Genomic DNA, 20,883 nt, shown 5'->3' on the forward strand with positions numbered 1-20,883 from the left:
CACGGGTCTCACTCTCTTCCCTTCATTCATAAAAGGCAAAGGTGATCCTCTCTCTGTATCCTTACCGGTCATTGACTCGTCCACCTCTACTCATCCATGCACTGATTGAAAGCACAAGTGATACTGCAGGTCAGGAGGTGTTGATGCATACAGTTGAAGTTGGAAGTTTACATACACTTAGGTTGGAGTCATTAAAAACTCGTTTTTCAACCACTCCACAAATGTCTTGCTAACAAACTATAGTTTTGGCAAGTCGGTTAGGTATCGACTTTGTGCATGACACAAGTAATTTTCCAACAATTGTTTACAGACAGGTTATTCACTTATAATTCACTGTACCACAATTCCAGTGGGTCAGAAATTTACATACACTAAGTTGACTGTGCCTTTAAACAGCTTGGAAAATTCCAGAAAATGATGTCATGGCTTTAGAAGTCTCTGATAGGCTAATTGACATCATTTGAGTCAATTGGAGGTGTACCTGTGGATGTACTTCAAGAGCCTCCACCTTCAAACTCAGTGCCTCTTTCTTGTCATCTTGGGAAAATCGTAATAAATCAGCCCGACCTCAGAATTTTGTGTGGGTGGACCATTTCTACAAGTCTGGTTCATCCTTGGGAGCAATTTCCAAACTCCTGAAGGTACGCCGCTTCATCTGTTCAAACAATAATACGCAAGTATAAACACCATGGGACCACGCAGCCGTCATACCGCTCAGGAAGGAGACACGTTCTGTCTCCTAGAGATGAACATACTTGGTGCGAAAAGTGCAAATCAATCCTAGAACAACAGCAAAGGACCTTGTGAAGATGCTGGAGGAAACAGGTACAAAGTATTCTATATCCACAATAAAAAAGTCCTATATCGACATAACCTGAAAGGCCACTCAGCAAGGAGAAGCCACTGCTCCAAAACCGCCATATAAAAAACAGACTACGGTTTGAACTGCACATGGGGACAAAGATCGTAATTTTGGGAGAAATGTCCTCTGGTCTGATGAAACAAAAATAGAAACTGTTTGGCCATAATGACCATTATGTTTGGAGGAAATAGGGGAGAGCTTGCAAGCCGAAGAACACACATCCAACCGTGGAAGCACAGGGTGACAGCATCATGTTGTGGGGTGCTGCTGCTGCAGGAGGGACTGGTGCACTTCACAAAATAGATGGCATCATGAGTGAGGAAAATTATGGGATATATTGAAGCAACATCTCAAGACATCAGTCAGGGAGTAAAACTTTTCTCAAATGGGTCTTCCAAATGGACAATGACACAAGCATACTTCCAAAGTTGTGTCAAATTGTCTTAAGGTCAACAAGTCAAGGTATTGGAGTGGCCATCACAAAGCCCTGACCTCAATCCTATAGAAAATTGTGGCAGAACTGAAAAAAGTGTGTGCAAGCAAGAGGCCTACAAACCTGACTCAGTACACACAGCTCTGTCAGGAGGAAGGGCCCAAATTCACTCAACTTATTGTGGGAAGCTTGTGGAAGCTACCCGAAACGTTTGACCCAAGTTAAACAATTAAAGGATATGGTACCAAATACTAATTGAGTGTATATAAACTTCTGACCCACTGGGAATGGTAATGAAAGAAATAAAAGCTGAAATAATCATTCTCTCTCCTATTATTTGACATTTCACATTCTTTAAAATGAAGTGGTGATCCTAACTGACCTAAGCAGGGAATTTTTACTAGGATTAAATGTCAGAATTGTGAAAAACTGAGTTTAAAATTATTGGCTAAGGTGTATGTAAACTTCCGACTTCAAAGGTACATAACTGATGTCCTCTCTCAATGACTCACAGATTGCTGTCATCTTGCTTCTGACCCTGGGAGAACTGCAACTGTTCTTCATGTCCTGGACCTCTCTAGTCAGGTCGTCATTCTTTTATTAGTTGACTCCACCAGTATTTGGACAAAACACTTGAAGCAATTTTTGTTGTGTCGTAACAACTGCTTGTAGAACTCTTTGTTCAGTAAATATCCTTCTCCTGTGATAAACACCACTGTCTTAACGGTAACCCTGCCGGTTTTTGTTTGTCATGTAGCAATGAACAGTGCATTGGGTATGTATTCAGACCTTTCCTGTTTCACATTTCTTTTACATTATAGCCTTATTCTAGAATGGATTAAATAATTTCCCCCCATCAATCAACTACACACAATACCCATAATGACAAAGTGAAAACAGTTTTTTTAGTAGAAAGACAGCTTTGGCGACATACTGTGCTTCTCTCAACCAGGCTTCACTGCGAAGCCTTGTCCACAATCGCCAGGCTGCAGATTTAAGCCCTCAAAAAAGATGACCGGCATATAGGCCTTGATAGGCGATAGGACAGAAGCTACATCAGACAGCCTTAATGAGCTAACGACCTACGCCAAAACAGCTCGACGTCAGAGCGCCGGCGAGGCCATTGGTCGGCCAGCACCAGCTGCCGACAGATAAGCATAAAGCGAACGGAGTGGCCGCGGAGAGAAATACTGATGAGGAGCAGAGAGAGCGCGCGAGGGTGTCGAGAGGAGGGAGCAGGTCGCGGGAGAAGGCGGGGTCAGACGAAGAGAGGCGTAGTGTAGGCTAAGAACCCAGCGGAGGTAGGAAGCCGAGAATGATGAAAGGGGCGAGAGTAAGCAAAATCGAGAACGAGAAAGTCAGAGAAAGAGGTGGTGTGAGGATGGAGTGTGGGAAGTACAAAAGTCTACTCTCGGGGAGAGAAGCTCCCTCTGCTGTTTCCTGAAGTCCACGATCATCTCCTTTGTTTTGTTGACGTTGAGTGTGAGGTTATTTTCCTGACACCACACTCCGAGGGCCCTCACCTCCTCCCTGTAGGCCGTCTCGTCGTTGTTGGTAATAAAGCCTACCACTGTAGTGTTGTCTGCAAACTTGATGATTGAGTTGGAGGCGTGCATGGCCACGCAGTCATGGGTGAACAGGGAGTACAGGAGAGGGCTGAGAACGCACCCTTGTGGGGCCCCAGTGTTGAGGAGTGGTGGAGATGTTGTTTCCTACCCTCACCACCTGGGGACGGCCCATCAGGAAGTCCAGGACCCAGTTGCACAGGGCAGGGTCGAGACCCAGGGTCTCGAGCTTAACTTCTTTGGGACCGGGGGGCACTATTGAGTAGCTTGGATAAAAAGGTGCCCAGAGTACGGCCTGCTACTCAGTCCTAAAAGCTAGAATATGCATATATTTAGTAGATTTGGATAGAAAACACTCTGAAGTTTCTAAAACTGTTTGAATGAYGTCTGTGAGTATAACATAACTGATATGGCAGGCAAAAACCTGAGAAAAATCCAACCAGGAAGTGGGAAATCTGAGGTKTGTAGTTTTTCAAGTCATTGCCTATCGAATATACAGTGTCTATGGGGTCATATTGCACTTCCTAAGGCTTCCACTAGATGTCAACAGTCTTTAGAACCTTGTTTGATGCTTCTACTGTGAAGGATGAGGGAATAAGAGCTGATTGAGTCAGGGGTCTGGCATGAGCTGATCACGTGCTCTCACGTGAGAGTTAGCTGCGTTCCATCGCATTYCTACAGACAAAGGATTTCTCCGGTTGAAACATTATTGAAGATATATGTTAAAAACATCCTAAAGATTGATTCTATACTTCGTTTGACATGTTTCTAAGAACTGTAATATGACTTTTCGTCTGAWCTTTCGCCTGGACTTGCCCGCGCCTCGTGAGTTTGGATTGTGTTGTGTACTAAACGCGCAAACAAAAAGGWGGTATTTGGACATAAATGATGGACGTTAATGAACAAATCAAACATTTATTGTGGAACTGGGATTCCTGGGAGTGCATTCTGATGAAGATCATCAAAGGTAAGTGAATATTTATAATGCTATTTCTGACTTCTGTTGACTCCACAACATGGTGGATATCTGTATGGCTTGTTTTGTTGTCTGAGCGCTGTACTCAGATTATTGCATGGTGTGCTTTTTCTGTAAAGCTTTTTTGAAATCTGACACAGCGGTTGCATTATGGAGAAGTGGATCTAAAATACCATGCATAACAYTTGTATCTTTTAGCAATGTTTATTATGAGTATTTCTGTAAATTGATGTGGCTCTCTGCAAAATCACCGGATGTTTTTGAACTACTGTCAGTTTTGCACGAATGCTGCCATTAATCCACGGTTTCTGGTTGCAAGCGTTTAATAGTTGCTGTGGGTACAACATCACCAATGCACTTGCTAATAAATCGCTCACCGAATCAGCGTATTCATCAATGTTGTTATCAATGCTATGCGGAACATATCCCAGTCCACGTGATCGAAGTAATCTTGAAGCGTGGAATAGATTGGTCGGACCAGCGTTGACAGACCTGAGCACGGGCATTTCCTGTTTTAGTCTCTGTGTCATAGGGGGAGCAACAAAATGGAGTCGTTGTCAGATTTTCCGAAGGAGGCGGGGCAGGGCTTTGTATACGTTGCGGATGTTAGAGTAACAAATGGTCCAGGATTTTTTCGCCCGGGTAGCGCAATAAAATTTAGGGAGTCTTGCTTTCAGATTAGCCTTGTTAAAATCCCCAGCTACAATGAATGCAGCCTCAGATATGTTCCTATTTACATAGAGTCCAATGAAGTTCATTCAGGCTATCGATGTGTCTGCTTGGGTGGGATATATATACGGCTGTGATTATAAGAGAATTCTCTTGGTAGATAGTGGTCGACATTTGATTGTATTATAGGTCAGGTGAGCAAAAGGACTTGAGTTCCTGTATGTTGTTATGATCACACCACGTCTCGTTAATCATAAGGCATACCCCCCCCCCCCCGCCCTTCTTCTTACCGAGAGAGTTTATTTCTGTTCGATGCGTGAAACAAGGTGGCTGTACCGACTCCGATAGCGTGTCTCGAGTGAGCCACGTTTCCGTGAAACAAAGAATGTTACAATCTCTGATGTCTCTCTGGAAGGCAACCTTTCTCGGATTTCGTCTAGCTTGTTGTCAAGAGACTGGACGTTGTGAGTAGTAAACTCGGGAGCTGCGCGATGTGCCCGTCTACGAAGCCTGACCAGAAGACTGCTTCTTCTGCCCCTTCTGCGGCGCTGTTGTTTTGGGTCGCCGGCTGGGATCCGATCCATTGTCCTGGGTAGACCAAACGAGAGATCCGCTTCAGGAAAGTCGTATCCTGGTCGTAATGCTGGTAAGTTGAGTTGCTCTTATATCAATAGTTCCTCGGCTGTATGTATAAAACGTAGATTCCTGGGGTAACAATGTAAGAATAATACACTGCTCAAAAAAATAAAGGGAACACTTAAACAACACAATGTAACTCCAAGTCAATCAACTTCTATGAAATCAAACTGTCCACTTAGGAAGCAACACTGATTGACAATACATTTCACATGCGTGTTGTGCAAATGGAATAGACAAAAGTGGAATTATAGGCAATTAGCAAGACACCCCAAAAAGGTGATTCTGCAGTGGTGACCAGACAACTTCTCAGTTCCTATGCTTCCTGGCTGATGTTTTGGTCACTTTTGAATGCTGGCGGTGCTCCCCTAGTGTAGCATGACGAGTCTAACACCAACAAGTGGCTCAGTAGTGTAGTTCATCCAGGATGGAACATCAATGCGAGCTGTGGCAAAAAGGTTTGCTGTGTCTGTCAGCGTAGTGTCCAGAGCATGGAGGCGCTACCAGGAGACAGGCCAGTACATCAGGAGACGTGGAGGAGGCCGTAGGAGGGCAACAACCCAGCAGCAGGACCGCTACCTCCGCCTTTGTGCAAGGAGGTGCACTGCCAGAGCCCTGCAACCTCCAGCAGGCCACAAATGTGCATGTATTTTGATACTTTGTGCAAAGCAATTGATAAGCATTAAAAACTTAGATGGGGCCTCCCGAGTGGCGCAGCGGTCTAAGACACTGCATCGCAGTGCAAACTGCATTGTTACAGTTGCTGGTTCGATACCCGTACCGGCCGCGACCGGGAGACCCATAAGGCGACACACAATTGGCCCAGCGTCGTCCTGGTTAGGGGAGGGTTTGGCCGGCCGGGATGTTCACTCCTGTGGCGGGTCAGGCGCATGCACGCTGACACGGTCACCAGGTGTATGGTGTTTCCTCCGACACACTGGTGCGGCTGGCTTCCCKRGTTAAGCATGCATTGTGTCAAGAAGCAGTGCGGCTTAGCGGGGTTGTGTTTCGGGTGACGCACGGCTTTCGACCTTCGCCTCTCCCGAGACCGTACGGGAGTTGCAGAGACAAGACAATTGGATATGACAAAAAGGGGGTAAAAAATAAAGAAAGAAAGAAAATGATTCTTAAAAATTGTGGATTATTTAGCTAGGCAAGTCAGTTAAGAACAAATTCTAATTTACAATGACAGCCTACACCGGCCAAACCCAGACGACGCTGGGCCAATTGTGCACCTGGATTCGATCCAGGGCGTCTGTAGTGACGCCTCAAGCACTGAGATGCAGTGCTTTAGACCGCTGTGCCACTCGGGAGCCAATGGATGGGTATAATTTGTATGTATAAAATGTATAATAGTAATATTTAAAATTACTAAAACAGGTAATTTTGTATACATTTATTTAAAATTGCATTAGGCCGCTTCTGGGGGGATTCTGGTAAGATGCTGGCAAAGTCGACTGAATTCCAGTAGATTCTGATTCTGGGCAGTCATTCATTTTGATTCCGACCGAGTCCAACACCAATCAGTTCTGGCCCTCCGGAAGAGGGACGCTTTTGGGCCGATTCCTCATTGCTAGCTGAGTACTAAGAAACTTTTCAATACACTTTCCAAAACAACAAACCAAGCTCTCCCTCATTGGACAGGATTACTGTTTACCTCTAGTGCATTTTCTGATTAGATTAAATCCCCCCAGAGAGTGTGTGTCAGCTGTTGGTAGCCAAGCTCTGACTGTGTTTAGGCTCTGTGGAACAGGAGCGAGACGGTCAGTAGTTGTTGGGTTAGTAGTTGTGAAGGGTAAGGGAATACCTAGTCAGTTGCACAACTGAATGCATTCAACTGAAATGTGTCTCACGCATTTAAACCAACCCCTTTGAATCAGAGCGGTGCGGTGGGCTGCCTTAATCGACATCCACATCATCGGTGCAGTTGTTGTTGGCGGTAACTGTCTTGCTCAAGGGCAGAACGACAGATTTTTTCCACCTTGTCGGCTTGTGGATTTGGACCAGCGACCTTTCGTTACTGGCCCAACACTCTTAACCGCTAGGCTACCTGCCGCCCTGTGGTCAGCAGTTGTATGGTTGTGGTCAGTAGTTGTGTGGTTCAGTATTTGTGTGGTCAGTAGTTGTGGTCAGTGGTTGAGTGGTTGAGTATTTTTGTGGTCATTAGTTGTGGTCAGTCGTTTTGGTCCGTAGCTGTGTGGTTCAGTAGTTGTGGTCAGTAGTTGTGCGGTTGTGGTCAGTAGTTGAGAAGTAGACAAAGATTTCATAAGCTCTAACTTTTTGTCTACGTTGTTGGCAAAGGGGTAGCTGATTTGTGTCAAAACTTGCATTGCTGCATTTACAGTGAATGGAATGTTGGAAGTGATGACGTCACAATGGGGCCTTTTATAATGTTGAGRAAATCCCATTAAAGTGGATGAAAATGGACAAAAAAATACTAAAAGCTTAATTATTTTTAAAGAATAAAAGATATCAAAAAAGTTGTATACAAGCACATCGATCTGCACGTTTTAAAGTTTGAATGACGTTTCTTGCTTATTAAACGTGTAGGAGGAGTAGTGTTCCAAATTAGAAGAAAAAGAAGTATGACGGAGATTTAAAATGGGACGTTTGCTTTGCAAGTCCCACTAATTACCAAAGTTACCATAGATTGCCATAGATTACCAGTTAATTAACAAAATAAATGAAGATTTGGGTAACTTTGGTAAATTACTGGTAGCTTTGTAACCCTAACTACAAACACTAGAACACACTTCTAGCACCAGTTGTCAATTTGCAATCACGTGTGATTGATGTATCAGTAAAAATGTAATGTGTGTGTTTGTCTTGTTTCCCCAGCCATGCCCTTCATCATCTCCATGCTGCTGGCCAGTCTGAACAGCTGCTGTAACCCATGGATCTACATGTGCTTCGCAGGCCACCTGTTCTCAGACCTGAGGCAGAACTTCCTGTGCTGCTCAGCCCGCTATCTCAAGTCCTCCCAATGCCACTGCGAACGTGACCATGACTCCAGCCGCAAGAGTAACTCCTCCACCTACGTCATCAAGAGCACCAGCAGCCAGAGGAGCATCACACAGACCTCCACCACATGAGACGCCCTCCTTCCAACAGTAACCCCCCCCCCCCCCAAACCTTCACCGCCGCCCCAAACCCAAACTTGTCCTTCCCCTTCTCTGGTCCCGCTCCAGGGGAGACTCACCTAATACTATTGCATTGCACTGCTTTTTTTTTGTATCAGACACAGTTGGTCAATAATAGAATGAACAATTGATTGTTGTACAGATGAAGCAGATTTTGTTGAATGTCTCCTCTCACAGCCAAATGTCCTGTCGCAGATCAGAGTGAGTCATCCATTGATTGTGTTTTCAGACTGATGGATTTATGTATTTGGTCTGCGGAGGAGGACAGTAGGTGGTGAATGGAAAATGAAGGACTGACTGTCTGTCACTCCAAACTAAGGAAAGGAGAGGAGAGAGCTGTGTTCTTCTCACCATGGACTTAAAGGCGATTAACATGCCACAGACTCTGTGTCAAAGAGTTCTGTAATAGTGGTTTGGGTTGTGAATACTGACCAATCCAGAGGGACATTTTAACTTTGTCAACCTGAAGGTTAAGCTACTCTCCTGTTGCTTATGTCTTGCTGCATCGCACCATGTGTTAGTTCACACACACAGTACGTTTCAACTATCCAGTTTGTGAAATGTCCTAGCTTTATAAAAATGGCGATATCTGTCAAGTTGTTAAAGCGGCAATCAGCAGTTGAAACAATGACAAAGAGTTCTACCTGCYCCTGTTTCGGTAAAAAGCTGAAATGTAACCACTCTCAAATTCATAGACAGCTATGGAAACACGGACTGACCATCCATGATATCAAAAGTATCATTTGAGGCTATAAAGTGTTTGTTTACATTTACTTTCTTTACAAACATTGGAGTAAAACAAGCTTATATTTTGGTTTAAGCTTGTTGATTTAAGCTTGAGGCATTTATAATTATATTCTTTAAGAATCAATGTGTACATATCATTAATTTATAAGTTCAAAAATGGATGTAGCAACTGCAGATTGCCCCTTTAAGGTTAACTTACTTATTCTTACAGAAAGCAACTCAACAAACTAGCCACCATTTCCCCCTAGGATGAACACACACATCCAAATGTACTTCTATGAAAATTGTGGTGTATTTTGGCACGCATTTTTTTTCCTACATAATTACTCTGTCTGTACTTTTTAAGTGTTAGGCTGGTGTCTTCTWTGTTGCTAAATATGATTGAGAAATGGATTGCACACACTCAGAACACTCYGAATTGGGGGAGAAACCTCATTGTATTCAATGTATTTTAGAAACTATTGCATAAAGAGGGTGACCTGCCTTAATATTGAATCTACTTGACACACCGTTGCTTGTACACATAAAAAATGTCAGTATCAAAAGGCAGAAGTTGGCTTCTCCTTTTACTGTAAATGTTTTGGTTTTCAACTTGTCCTTAAGGCTACTGAACATTTAGTAGAAAACATAATTGTCTTATTTGTATTTAGAGTGTTGTATTTTGGAAAAGTATCTCTTATTTATTTGAAATAAATTGTATGTGTTCTATCAAGTGAGTCTGAATTAATTTTTGGGCGTCAAATGGAGTTGGAGCTCGTGTTGAGCCTCTGTAACTCTAATTTAACCATTCAATTTTGTTAGAGGCTGACTCATGCACATACATYTCTTAGAAAGAAGGAGACAGTTAGAGCAATTCTACTTTTCTTGGTATGGTTTTCAGTATTGTCAATCACAACCTGCCATGTCAGGATCCAGACCAGTGGTTCGCAATTGGCTTTTCTATCCCTACCTTCCGATGAGCAGAACTGTTCTTGGTTCCACCTGGTGACAAAAAGAAGGAATGACAGGGCAATGGAGACCTGAACAGGGGTGGAGACCAAGAGGATGTACTAAGGGCACAGAATGTTTCAAGGCTCTTGTGGATGTTTTGAAATAATAACAATCTGTGATATCAATTCAAATAAACCCAAATAGTGCTCTCCCACTCATAAGTCAACAACAGGTATTTTGTACATCTCTTTCTCAATCAATACATAAACAAATAAACAAATGCAATATTACCAATGTTGTGTATCTTTAGTGAGATATTTAGCATACACTCTGATACCACGCACTTGGCTGAATTGTAGGACCTGCGACTAGAACATTCCACTTGTAATTTTAAAACCTGGGTCTCCTTTTTTCCTAATGTTCTTACAGTTTGTACACCCACACAGTCAAGTTATTGGAAGCTTATGTGAATGAAATGTGAAGCAAAATTGACAATTTAGGATGTGTTTAATCAAAATGATTCAGTAAAGAAACTGCATCTTATTAATTTTGTAAAACATGATATAATCTTGTTCAAGCACTACAATTATCTTTTCCATTGCACTACATCGACTAGTTTACCATTAGGAACAACACACACACACACACACACACACACACACACACACACACACACACACACACACACACACACACACACACACACACACACACACACACACACACACACACACACACACACACATGACTGTTTAATATAGTATATCGATTCAGAATTGGCCAATATAGTAGAGATTGTATATTGTCCTACGGGTGCTGCAATGCCGTTAGTGTCACTGGGGTGTTTATGTCATGTGACCGAGGAGCCATTTTCCTCAGCATCGCAAAATACATTCACTCTGGGACACAAGTCCTGCCCATGCCATGGCTGCCATCCCTATATTCCCTCAATGAACAGACAGCTCTCTGCCTTCCAACAGAGCCAGAGCTGTCACCCAACCATGCTGCAGCTGTCACAGAGCCTCTTGTGGCACTGGTCGCTGTGAGCATGTCAGGACTCAAAGGGCTGAGACTGGCGAGGCCTTGGGCTTTGGGCTGGGTAAGGGTAGCGGGGGGGGTGTCTTGGGAAATATGAGGACACCAGGACTGGTCGTCTGGTCTGGCGGATAAAAAGGGTGTAGCGTTTCATCCAAACACGTGTAAACACTGCGGTGGTGTGAGTGTCTAGACCTCTTTGCGCAGGGCCACTTTCACACTGCTGAAGATCTTGCCCAGGGCTTCAAAGAAGGGGTCACAGAAGGTCTGGATGCAGAGGGAGTAGATRCGACTGATGCACTGKGACTCRATCAGGCAGCTCTTGATRCAGGGYACCACRGCCCARATRTGACAGAAYGAGATGCAGGCGAAGAGGAAGCCCCAGAGCAGAGCCAAAGGGATGCCGAAGATGGCTGAGAGGATGCGGTAGCACCAGTACTTGGACACGGTGAAGGTGGTGTAGCTGAGCTTCCACACCCCATCCAGACTGTGTGTGCCGTCGGGCTCTGCGATTACATCCTCAAACTCCACCTGCAGGGAGGGAATACCATGGACAACATTAGTGGAACCTCACTGAGGAAAGAGTTGAGGGTTGTCTGAGTACCCAWCACCAGAGCCAGGATTCAATCAACGGCACATTGTCATTCAAGCCCTTTGCACTGCTGACAATATGCCTTTTAATTTTCGCAATGTTCATGAAGCAGTCACGGTAAATGCTGAGGATGTCGGCTCAAGCGTAAATTCCCTTTTAAAGTCAAGAGCAATGCGCTTGGTGACAATGCACCCTTGATTAAATCCCTTCACAGTTTCCTCACTAATCAATGTGATCCATGTGATATGTAAACATACATGTGTTATTGTAACTCAGCACCATGACTGTTATCATCACTAATGCCTGGGATACATAGTAATGAAATAAACACAGTTTACTGGGGGACTGTACCATGCTCATATCTGTTCTGTGTCCTAACAYAATCTTTGTTTAATTATGAGTGACGAGAACCCTGTCAACTTTCAGGTGATTGTTTGTTACTTTGCACTTATCTCAGTGCCAGTGTAGCTTAAAACTATGTCCCTCAGTTTTGCACACTTGATGAATATGTATAGTCCGAACTTATCTCAGATCACGATTTGGATCAAGTTTCCGGAAACTAAGAGTTCCTTCATGTAAAATGCATGAGGCTTACGATGGCCCAGTTTGTAATTGCTTGTTGTATTCAGTATCCAATACCTGGTCCTTACAAAATCCTGGCTCACTGTTGCATAGACATCTGCAACTCAACACTGAATGGTAATGAACTTGTCAGTGATCATGACAGGGGGATGTTACATGCAACAGATTCCTAACAAAGCTAAACCAATTTTCATAATTTGAAATATTATAAGAAGTTCTACTTCTGAATCCCAGTCTATTCATTTTAACACACCGTTAAAATTGTAGACATGCTTTCCATACTTAGTATTTTAATATAACATTTCTTAGTACGATTTAGATGAGCAGTTGAAATTGACAAAAACAGAAAAAAAAGCWAAGTTTTAAATTAATGATTTGACAACAGGAAAATGTCATTCTGTACAGTTTTWTAAAACTTCAAGCTCATACTGTAACTTAAACTACAAAGATCGTGTAGATAATACTGGATTATAGAACGTGTTCCATTYGATATAAATCCTATCAACTACTTAACATGTACAAAATGTTTCACAATAAAATSCAGAGAAGTAGTGCCCTTGGTCCTCACATGTAAGAAACATGCTTAACATGACTCACTCAAGTAAATGAACGTTTTGCCATACGCCCTGTTTTATCTCCTTCCATGCTCTCCTGAGCTCTGGGGAAATATAGCACCGTGATTGCTACTAATGTATGTAAACGTGAAAAACACAAGAAAAGCAGTGATGAAGCTCCAAAAAGAATCAGCTTCATAATTTCCCCTTCTGTCACACCCCTTCAGTCCCATTCCAGAAATAAACCCTGGGTGCCGTGCTGAGGCACAAGGCCTTGGGACTATTTTGGGACCTTCCTGGCAGGAACACAGCAACATACTACAGTGTACTGTGTTGACTTTAAGTTTAGACTTTAGACTTACGTTTTAAACTAAGGTTTAGAACTTGTCTTTCCTTACTTTAAGCAAAAAGGAGTTAAACCTGTGAATTCAGTGTGTGTGTGAGTGGATGGCGTCATCATGGTTCACCTACCTTGATCACATCCTCATTGATCGATTTGGGGTCTCTGTTGATCAGATCGATCTCCTTGGTGTGTCTGTCCTTCACAATCTTCTCCTCGTTGGTGTTGTACTGGTACTGGTCGGCCATGGTGGGGCCGTGGGCCTAGACTTGGGCAGAGTCAGGGAGAGTAGTAAGGCGTGGAGGGCTGGGGCCAAGGACAGCGAGAGTGAACCCACAAAAGTAGACTGAAGGCAGCCCCCTCAGTCTCACTGATCCCCCCTCTCACTACTGTGATGACACGGCTGAAATGCCAGTGGACAGCTGCTGCAGACGTCCTGCTGAAAATGGGGACMTAACGCCACACACACACTATAGCTCACACAGAGCAAAAGTATGTCATAAAGGGGACCACAGAGCCGTGTCAAATTTCACACTGGGCTGTGGGGTCAGCTGGGCAAGGTATTCATGGTGACATGAATTTCCACTGCAGTGAGGACTCTCCTACTCCTGCTCCGACTAATGCCAACAGTTCACTACTGTATGATCCACACTGACCCAAAACTTCCAGAAAGGAAGAATGTAGGTCTTTGTCATAAACAGTAATCCACTGAATATACTGTATGCGTAGTTAGCAAAGTACAAATGTAGGATCTTCATTTGATTACCCCGTTGTTGCAGAAACTTTCCTGCACAGAAAAACATTCAAACTTGCAGTGTACACTAGATTTAAAAAGGCTTCTACAGTTTGTAATTTCCACTTTAACATTTCAKAATTGATTTACCCTAACAAAACATKTATCAACCCCTATAAAAATGTCTATTGACTATTATCCACACAATAATTCACATTTCCTGTTGCAGCAGGATTATTTTCCTGCTGTGAGAAAATGATCAAATTAATATCCTACATCTGTATAAGTAAATGTCTACATTTTTTTTTCTAAATGAGTGACAACTGATAAAGGGATTAAGTAAAGGATGAGAAGGATCATACATTGAATTTTCCAGATCAGTCATCATTCAACACATTTTTTGTTGAATGATTTGATTTTGTTTTGATTCTCCTTTTCTTTCAGGCAAGTAATGGAAAGGAACAGAGGCCAAAAGTCATTGAATGTTGTTTAGCTGTGTAACCCTCTGGTCACTAGCACAGGGTTCATGTTGTAATCCCGCTCGGTGTCTTCATCTCTTCCCTTCATTCATAAAAGGCAAACGCGATCCTCTCTCTGTATCCTTACGCGTCATTGACTCGTCCACCTCTACTCATCCATGCACTGATGAAAGCACAGTTGAAGTTGGAAGTTTACATACACTTAGGTTGGAGTCATTAAAATTCGTTTTTCAACCACTCCAAAAATGTCTTGCTAACAAACTATAGTTTTGGCAAGTCGGTTAGGACATCTACTTTGTGCATGACAGAAGTAATTTTCCAACAATTGTTTACAGACAGATTATTTCACTTATAATTCACTGCATCACAATTCACTGCATCACAACTAAGTTGACTGTGCCTTTAAACAGCTTGGAAAATTCCAGAAAATGATGTCATGGCTTTAGAAGTGTCTGATAGGCTAATTGACATCATTTGAGTCAATTGGAGGTGTACCTGTGGATGTATTTCAAGCCTACCTTCAAACTCAGTGCCTCTTTGCTTGACATCATGGGAAAATCAAAAGAAATCAGCAGAGACCTCAGAAAAAGAATTGTAGACCTCCAAAGTCTGGTTCATCCTTGGGAGCAATTTCCAAACGCCTGAAGTTACCACGTTCATTTGTAGAAACAATGGTACACAAGTATAAACAACCATGGGACCACGCAGCCATCATACTGCTCAGGAAGGAGACGCGTTCTGTCTCCTAGAGATGAACGTACTTTTGCGCGCGAAAAGTGCAAATCAATCCCAGAACAGCAGCAAAGGACCTTGTGAAGAAGCTGGAGGAAACAGGTACAAAAGTATCTATATCCACAGTAAAATGAGTCCTATGTCGACATACCTGAAAGGCCGCTCAGCAAGGAAGAAGCCAGCTGCTCCAAAACTGCCATAAAAAAAGCCAGACTACGGTTTGGCAACTGCACATGGAACAAAGATCGTACGTTTTGGAGAAATGTCCTCTGGTCTGATGAAACAAAAATAGAACTGTTTGGCCATAATGACCATCGTTATTGTTTGGAGGGAAAAGGGGAGGCTTGCAAGCCGAAGAACACCATCCCACCGTGAAGCACGGGGGTGGCAGCATTCATGTTGTGGCCCTGCTTTGCTGCAGGAGGGACTGGTGCACTCACAAAATAGATAGCCTCATGAGGGATTGAAAATTATGTAGATATATTGAAGCAAAATCTCAAGACATCAGTCAGGGAAGTTAAAGCTTGGTTGCAAATTGGTCTTCCAAATGGACAATGACCCCAAGCATACTTCCAAAGTTGTGGCAAAATGGCTTTAGGACAACAAGTAAAAGGTATTGGAGTGGCCATCACAAAGCCCTGACCTCAATCCTATAAAACATTTGTAGGCAAAACTGAAAAAGCGTTTGTGAGCAAGGAGGCTTACACCAGCTACACCAGCTTACCAGTTACAACCAGCTCTGTCAGGAGGAATGGGCCAAAATTCACCCACACATTGTGGGAAGCTTGTGGAAGGCTACCCGAAACGTTTGGACCCAATTTCAACAATTTAAAGCAATGCTACCAAAGACTAATTGAGTGTATGTAAATTTCTGACCCACTGGAAATGTGATGAAAGAAATAAAATCTGAAATAAATCATTCTCTCTCTACTATTATTCTGACATTTCACAATCTTAAAATGAAGTGGTGATCCTAACTGACCTAAAACAGGAATTTTTACTAGGATTAAATGTCAGGAATTGTGAAAAACCTGAGTTTAAATGTACTTGGCTAAGGTGTATTGTAAACTTTCGACTTTCAACTGTACTTACATTAACAATTAGGAAAATGCATTTCACTTGTGCATTTTTTGTAATGGAGTTTTGTCATGGATTACTTTAATAAGCAATGGACGATATGCATAAGGGACAGATCTCAATTTACTGGGGGGAGGGGTGGTCTACGATAGTGGAGGGTTGTCTGTCACGTTCTGACCTTAGTTCCTTTTTTATTTCTTTATTTTACTTTGGTCAGGGCGTGAGTTGGGGTGTGCATTCTATGTTGTTTTTCTATGTTTTGTTCTATATGTTATAGTTCTATGTGTTTGGCCTAGTATGGTTCTCAATCAGAGGCAGGTGTCGATCGTTGTCTCTGATTGAGAATCATACTTAGGTAGCCTGTTTTCCCACTATGGGTTGTGGGTAGTTGTTTTCCGTTTCAGTATTTGCACCACTCGGGACTGTTTCTGKTTTCCTTTTGATTCTCTTGTTCTTTTTGTATTTTGTATTCGTTCTTTTTTAAATCTAATTATGGACACGTACCACGCTGCATTTTGGTCCTCCTCTCCTTTCACCAACGAMAGCCGTTACATTGTCAAGCTTTTGGGGGGGCTTTGGGCAGGAATGTGTTTTTTGGGGAGGGCAGGGCAGTGCATTTTATCCCTAGTTACATTTGCTCTTCTGCTCGTATTTTCCCTGTAAACAATGGTTCGACTTAGTTTTTGATATTACCCTAATAAAGTTTAGAAACATTTGTGAAGGTTTGGTGTGGTGTRGCTATTATTAAGCTTTAGCTACTGYAGGCCTATGATATGAAGGCAGTGCGCCCCGGCGCTCATACTGACTGACAGTTGAACTTGAGGTGAGAAAGACTGTTTCAGGCCTCCAACAATTACTCTTATAATCTAAAAACATAATGTTTATCTTTATACAAAAAAAATTCTGATTGTAAATTTACGAATTACCCTCTTTCTGTACGTGTCACGCCTGCTCCCGCTCTTCCTCCCCCTGGCGCTCGAGGGACTCACGTGGACTCAATTACTTGTGTCATTACCTTCCCTGTATCTGTCTGTTCCCAAGSTCTGTTCCCGGCTTCGGGATTGTTAGTCATATGCCCTTGTTAACTCGTGTGCTGACGCTGTTCTATGTCTGTTCCTGAATAAATGTTTGACTCCCCGTACCTGCTTCTCATCTCCGGCGTCAGATCCTTGCAGAATCCCGAAGGCATCACACAAAGCATCGGGGAGTATTGGCGTTCCGGTTGGTGGTGACGTTGGTTCTGGGCCGCTGCCGATGGAACCGGGGGTGCCTAGCCAGCTAGTCGCACTTCCACGCCCTAGTAGGTGCTGTCACGCCTGCTCCCTCTCTTCTTCCCCCTGGCGCTCGAGGGCGCCAGAATTCCCAGCATTACGCACTCAAGCCACCATCAGTACGCACACCTGCCTTCCCCCCCGTCACGTGCATCAGTGATCCTAAATTCTATCAGCATATCGATTGTGCTACCAGGGCTGGTAAAACCCTGGATCATTGTTATTCTAACTTCCGCAACGCATATAAAGCCCTCCCCCGCCCTCCTTTCAGAAAATCTGACCACGACTCCATTTTGTTGCTTCCAGCCTACAGACAGAGACTAAAACAAAAAGCTCCCGCGCTCAGGTCTGTTCAACGCTGGTCCGACCAATCTGAWTCCACGCTTCAAGACTGCTTCGATCACGTGGATTGGGATATGTTCCGCATTGCGTCCAACAACAACATTGACGAATACGCTGATTCGGAGAGCGAGTTCATTAGAAAGTGCATTGACGATGTCGTACCCACAGCAACGATTAAAACATTCCCAAACCAGAAACCGTGGATTGATRGCAGCATTCGCACGAAACTGAAAGCGCGAACCACTGCTTTTAACCAGGGCAAGGTGACCGGAAACATGACCGAATACAAACAGTGTAGCTATTCCCTCAAGCAATCAAACAAGCTAAGCGTAAGTATAGAGACAAAGTAGAGTCGCAATTCAACGGCTCAGACACAAGAGGTATGTGGCAGGGTCTACAGTCAATCACGGATTACAAAAAGAAAACCAGCCCCGTCGCGGACAAGGATGTCATCAAATCAAATCAAATCAAATTTTATTTGTCACATACACATGGTTAGCAGATGTTAAGCGAGTGTTAGCGAAATGCTTGTGCTTCTAGTTCCGACAATGCAGTAATAACCAACAAGTAATCTAACCTAACAATTCCACAACTACTACCTTATACACACAAGTGTAAAGGAATAAAGAATATGTACAATAAAGATATATGAATGAGTGATGGTACAGAACGGCATAGGCAAGATGCAGTAGATGGTATAGAGTACAGTATATACATATGAGATGAGTAATGTAGGGTATGTAAACATAAAGTGGCATAGTTTAAAGTGGCTAGTGATACATGTATTACATAAAGATGGCAAGATGCAGTAGATGATATAGAGTACAGTATATACATATACAATGAGATGAGTAATGTAGGGTATGTAAACATTATATTAAGTGGCTTGTTTAAAGTGGCTAGTGGTAAATTTTTACATAATTTCCATCAATTCCCATTATTAAAGTGGCTGGAGTTGAGTCAGTATGTTGGCAGCGGCCGCTAAATGTTAGTGGTGGCTGTTTAACAGTCTGATGGCCTTGAGATAGAAGCCTGTTTTTCCTGTGACATAGGGTGGTGTATGTCATGCTCCCAGACAGACTAAATAACTTTTTTGCCCCCTTTGAGGACAATACAGTGCCACTGACACGGCCCGCTACCAAAACCTGCGGACTCTCCTTCACTGCAGCCGATGTGAGTAAAACATTTAAACGTGTTAACCCTCGCAAGGCTGCAGGCCCAGACGGCATCCCCAGCCGCGTCCTCAGAGCATGCGCAGACCAGCTGGCTGGTGTGTTTACGGACATATTCAATCAATCCTTATCCCAGTCTGCTGTTCCCACATGCTTCAAGAGGGCCACCATTGTCCCTGTCCCAAGAAAGCTAAGGTAACTGAACTAAATGACTATTGCCCCGTAGCACTCACTTCGTCATCATGAAGTGCTTTAGAGACAGTCAAGGACCATATTACCTCCACCCTACCTGACACCCTAGAACCACTCCAATTTGCTTACCGCCCAAATAGGTCCACAGACGACGCAATCGCAAACCAACTGCCCTAACCCATCTGGACAAGAGGGAATACCTATGTGAGAATGCTGTTCATCGACTACAGCTCAGCATTTAACACCATAGTACCCTCCAACTTCGTCATCAAGCTCGAGACCCTGGGTCTCGACCCCGCCCTGTGCAACTGGGTACTGGACTTCCTGACGGGCCGCCCCCAGGTGGTGGGGTAGGTAACAATCTCCACCCCGCTGATCCTCAACATGGGGCCCCCAAGGGTGCGTTCTGAGCCCTCTCCTGTACTCCCCTGTTCACCCACGACTGTGTGGCCATGCACGCCTCCAACTCAATCATCAAGTTGCGGACGACACTACAGTGGTAGGCTTTATTACCAACAACGACGAGATGGCCTACAGGAGGAGGTGAGGGCCCTCGGAGTGTGGTGTCAGGAAATAAACCTCACACTCAATGTCCACAAAACAAAGGAGATGATTGTGGACTTCAGGAAACAGCAGAGGGAGCACCCCCCTATCCACATCGACGGGACAGTAGTGGAGAGGGTAGTAAGTTTTAGTTCCTCGGCGTACACATCACGGACAAACTGAATTGGTCCACCCACACAGACAGCGTTGTGAAGAAGGCGCAGCAGTGCCTCTTCAGCCTCAGGAGGCTGAAGAAATTCGGCTTGTCACCAAAAACACTCACAAACTTCTACAGATGCACAATCGAGAGCATCCTGTCGGGCTGTATCACTGTTCTGGTACGGCAACTGCTCCGCCACAACCGTAAGGCTCTCCAGAGGGTAGTGAGGTCTGCACAACACATCACCGGGGCAAACTACCTGCCCTCCAGGAAACCTACACCACCCCATGTCACAGGAAGGCCATAAAGATCATCAAGGACAACAACCACCCGAGTCCACTGCCTGTTCACCCCGCTATCATCCAGAAGGCGAGCGTCAGTACAGGTGCATCCAAAGCAGGGACCGAGAGACTGAAAACAGCTTCTATCTCAAGGCCACCAGACTGTTAAACAGCCCCACTAACATTGAGTGGCTGCTGCCAACATACTGACTCAACTCCAGCCACTTTAATAATGGAAATTAATGTAAAAAATATATCACTAGCCACTTTAAACAATGCTACTTAATATAATGTTTACATACCCTACATTACTCATCTCATATGTATATACTGTACTCGATACCAACTACTGCATCTTGCCTATGCCGTTCTGTACCATCACTCATTCATATATCTTTATGTACATATTCTTCATCCCTTTACACTTGTGTGTATAAGGTAGCTGTTGTGAAATTGTTAGGTTAGATTACTCGTTGGTTATTACTGCACGGTCGGAACTAGAAGCACAAGCATTTCACTACACTCRCATTAACATCTGCTAACCATGTGTATGTGACAAATAAAATTTGATTTGATTTGATCACTGGACTCACTTGGACTCAATTACTTGTGTTATTACCTTCCCTATATCTGTCTGTTCCAAAGCTCTGTTCCCGGCTTCGGGAATAATTGTCTCATGTTCTTGTTAACCCGTGTGCTGACGCTGTTCCTGTTGTGTTCTATGTCTATTCGCTAATAAATGTCTGACTCCCCGTACCTTCTTCTCCTGTCCAGCATCAGGTCCTTACAGTACRTCTATATGTAGTGGGTAGTAATATTTGACATGTTTATGTACAGTAT

The 20,883-nt window shown here is 43.6% G+C and overlaps 2 protein-coding genes across 2 annotated transcripts in view; one reads left to right on the forward strand and one right to left on the reverse strand.

Moving 5' to 3' along the window:
* The window catches only part of LOC111966390 (isotocin receptor), a 38,749-nt gene extending 30,493 nt beyond the window's left edge, over positions 1–8,256 (forward strand). Inside the window, exon 3 of the mRNA XM_023990988.1 lies at positions 7,980–8,256. Within this exon, the coding sequence (XP_023846756.1) occupies positions 7,980–8,233 (254 nt within the window). The 3' untranslated portion in view covers positions 8,234–8,256. The remainder of the gene's footprint in view (positions 1–7,979) is intronic.
* A 2,190-nt stretch (positions 8,257–10,446) lies between these two features.
* On the reverse strand, positions 10,447–13,503 carry LOC111966396 (caveolin-3). Its single transcript, XM_023991002.2, has 2 exons — positions 13,193–13,503; positions 10,447–11,524 (listed from the first exon to the last, which is right to left on the reverse strand). The coding sequence occupies exons 1-2, from the start codon at positions 13,307–13,309 to the stop codon at positions 11,183–11,185; spliced, it is 459 nt and encodes a 152-aa protein (XP_023846770.1). The 5' UTR covers positions 13,310–13,503; the 3' UTR covers positions 10,447–11,182.
* Positions 13,504–20,883: the final 7,380 nt, after the last annotated feature.

This window comes from Salvelinus sp. IW2-2015, linkage group LG1 (genome assembly GCF_002910315.2).
Source record: "Salvelinus sp. IW2-2015 linkage group LG1, ASM291031v2, whole genome shotgun sequence".
In the NCBI taxonomy this organism is placed as follows: Eukaryota; Metazoa; Chordata; class Actinopteri; order Salmoniformes; family Salmonidae; genus Salvelinus; species Salvelinus sp. IW2-2015.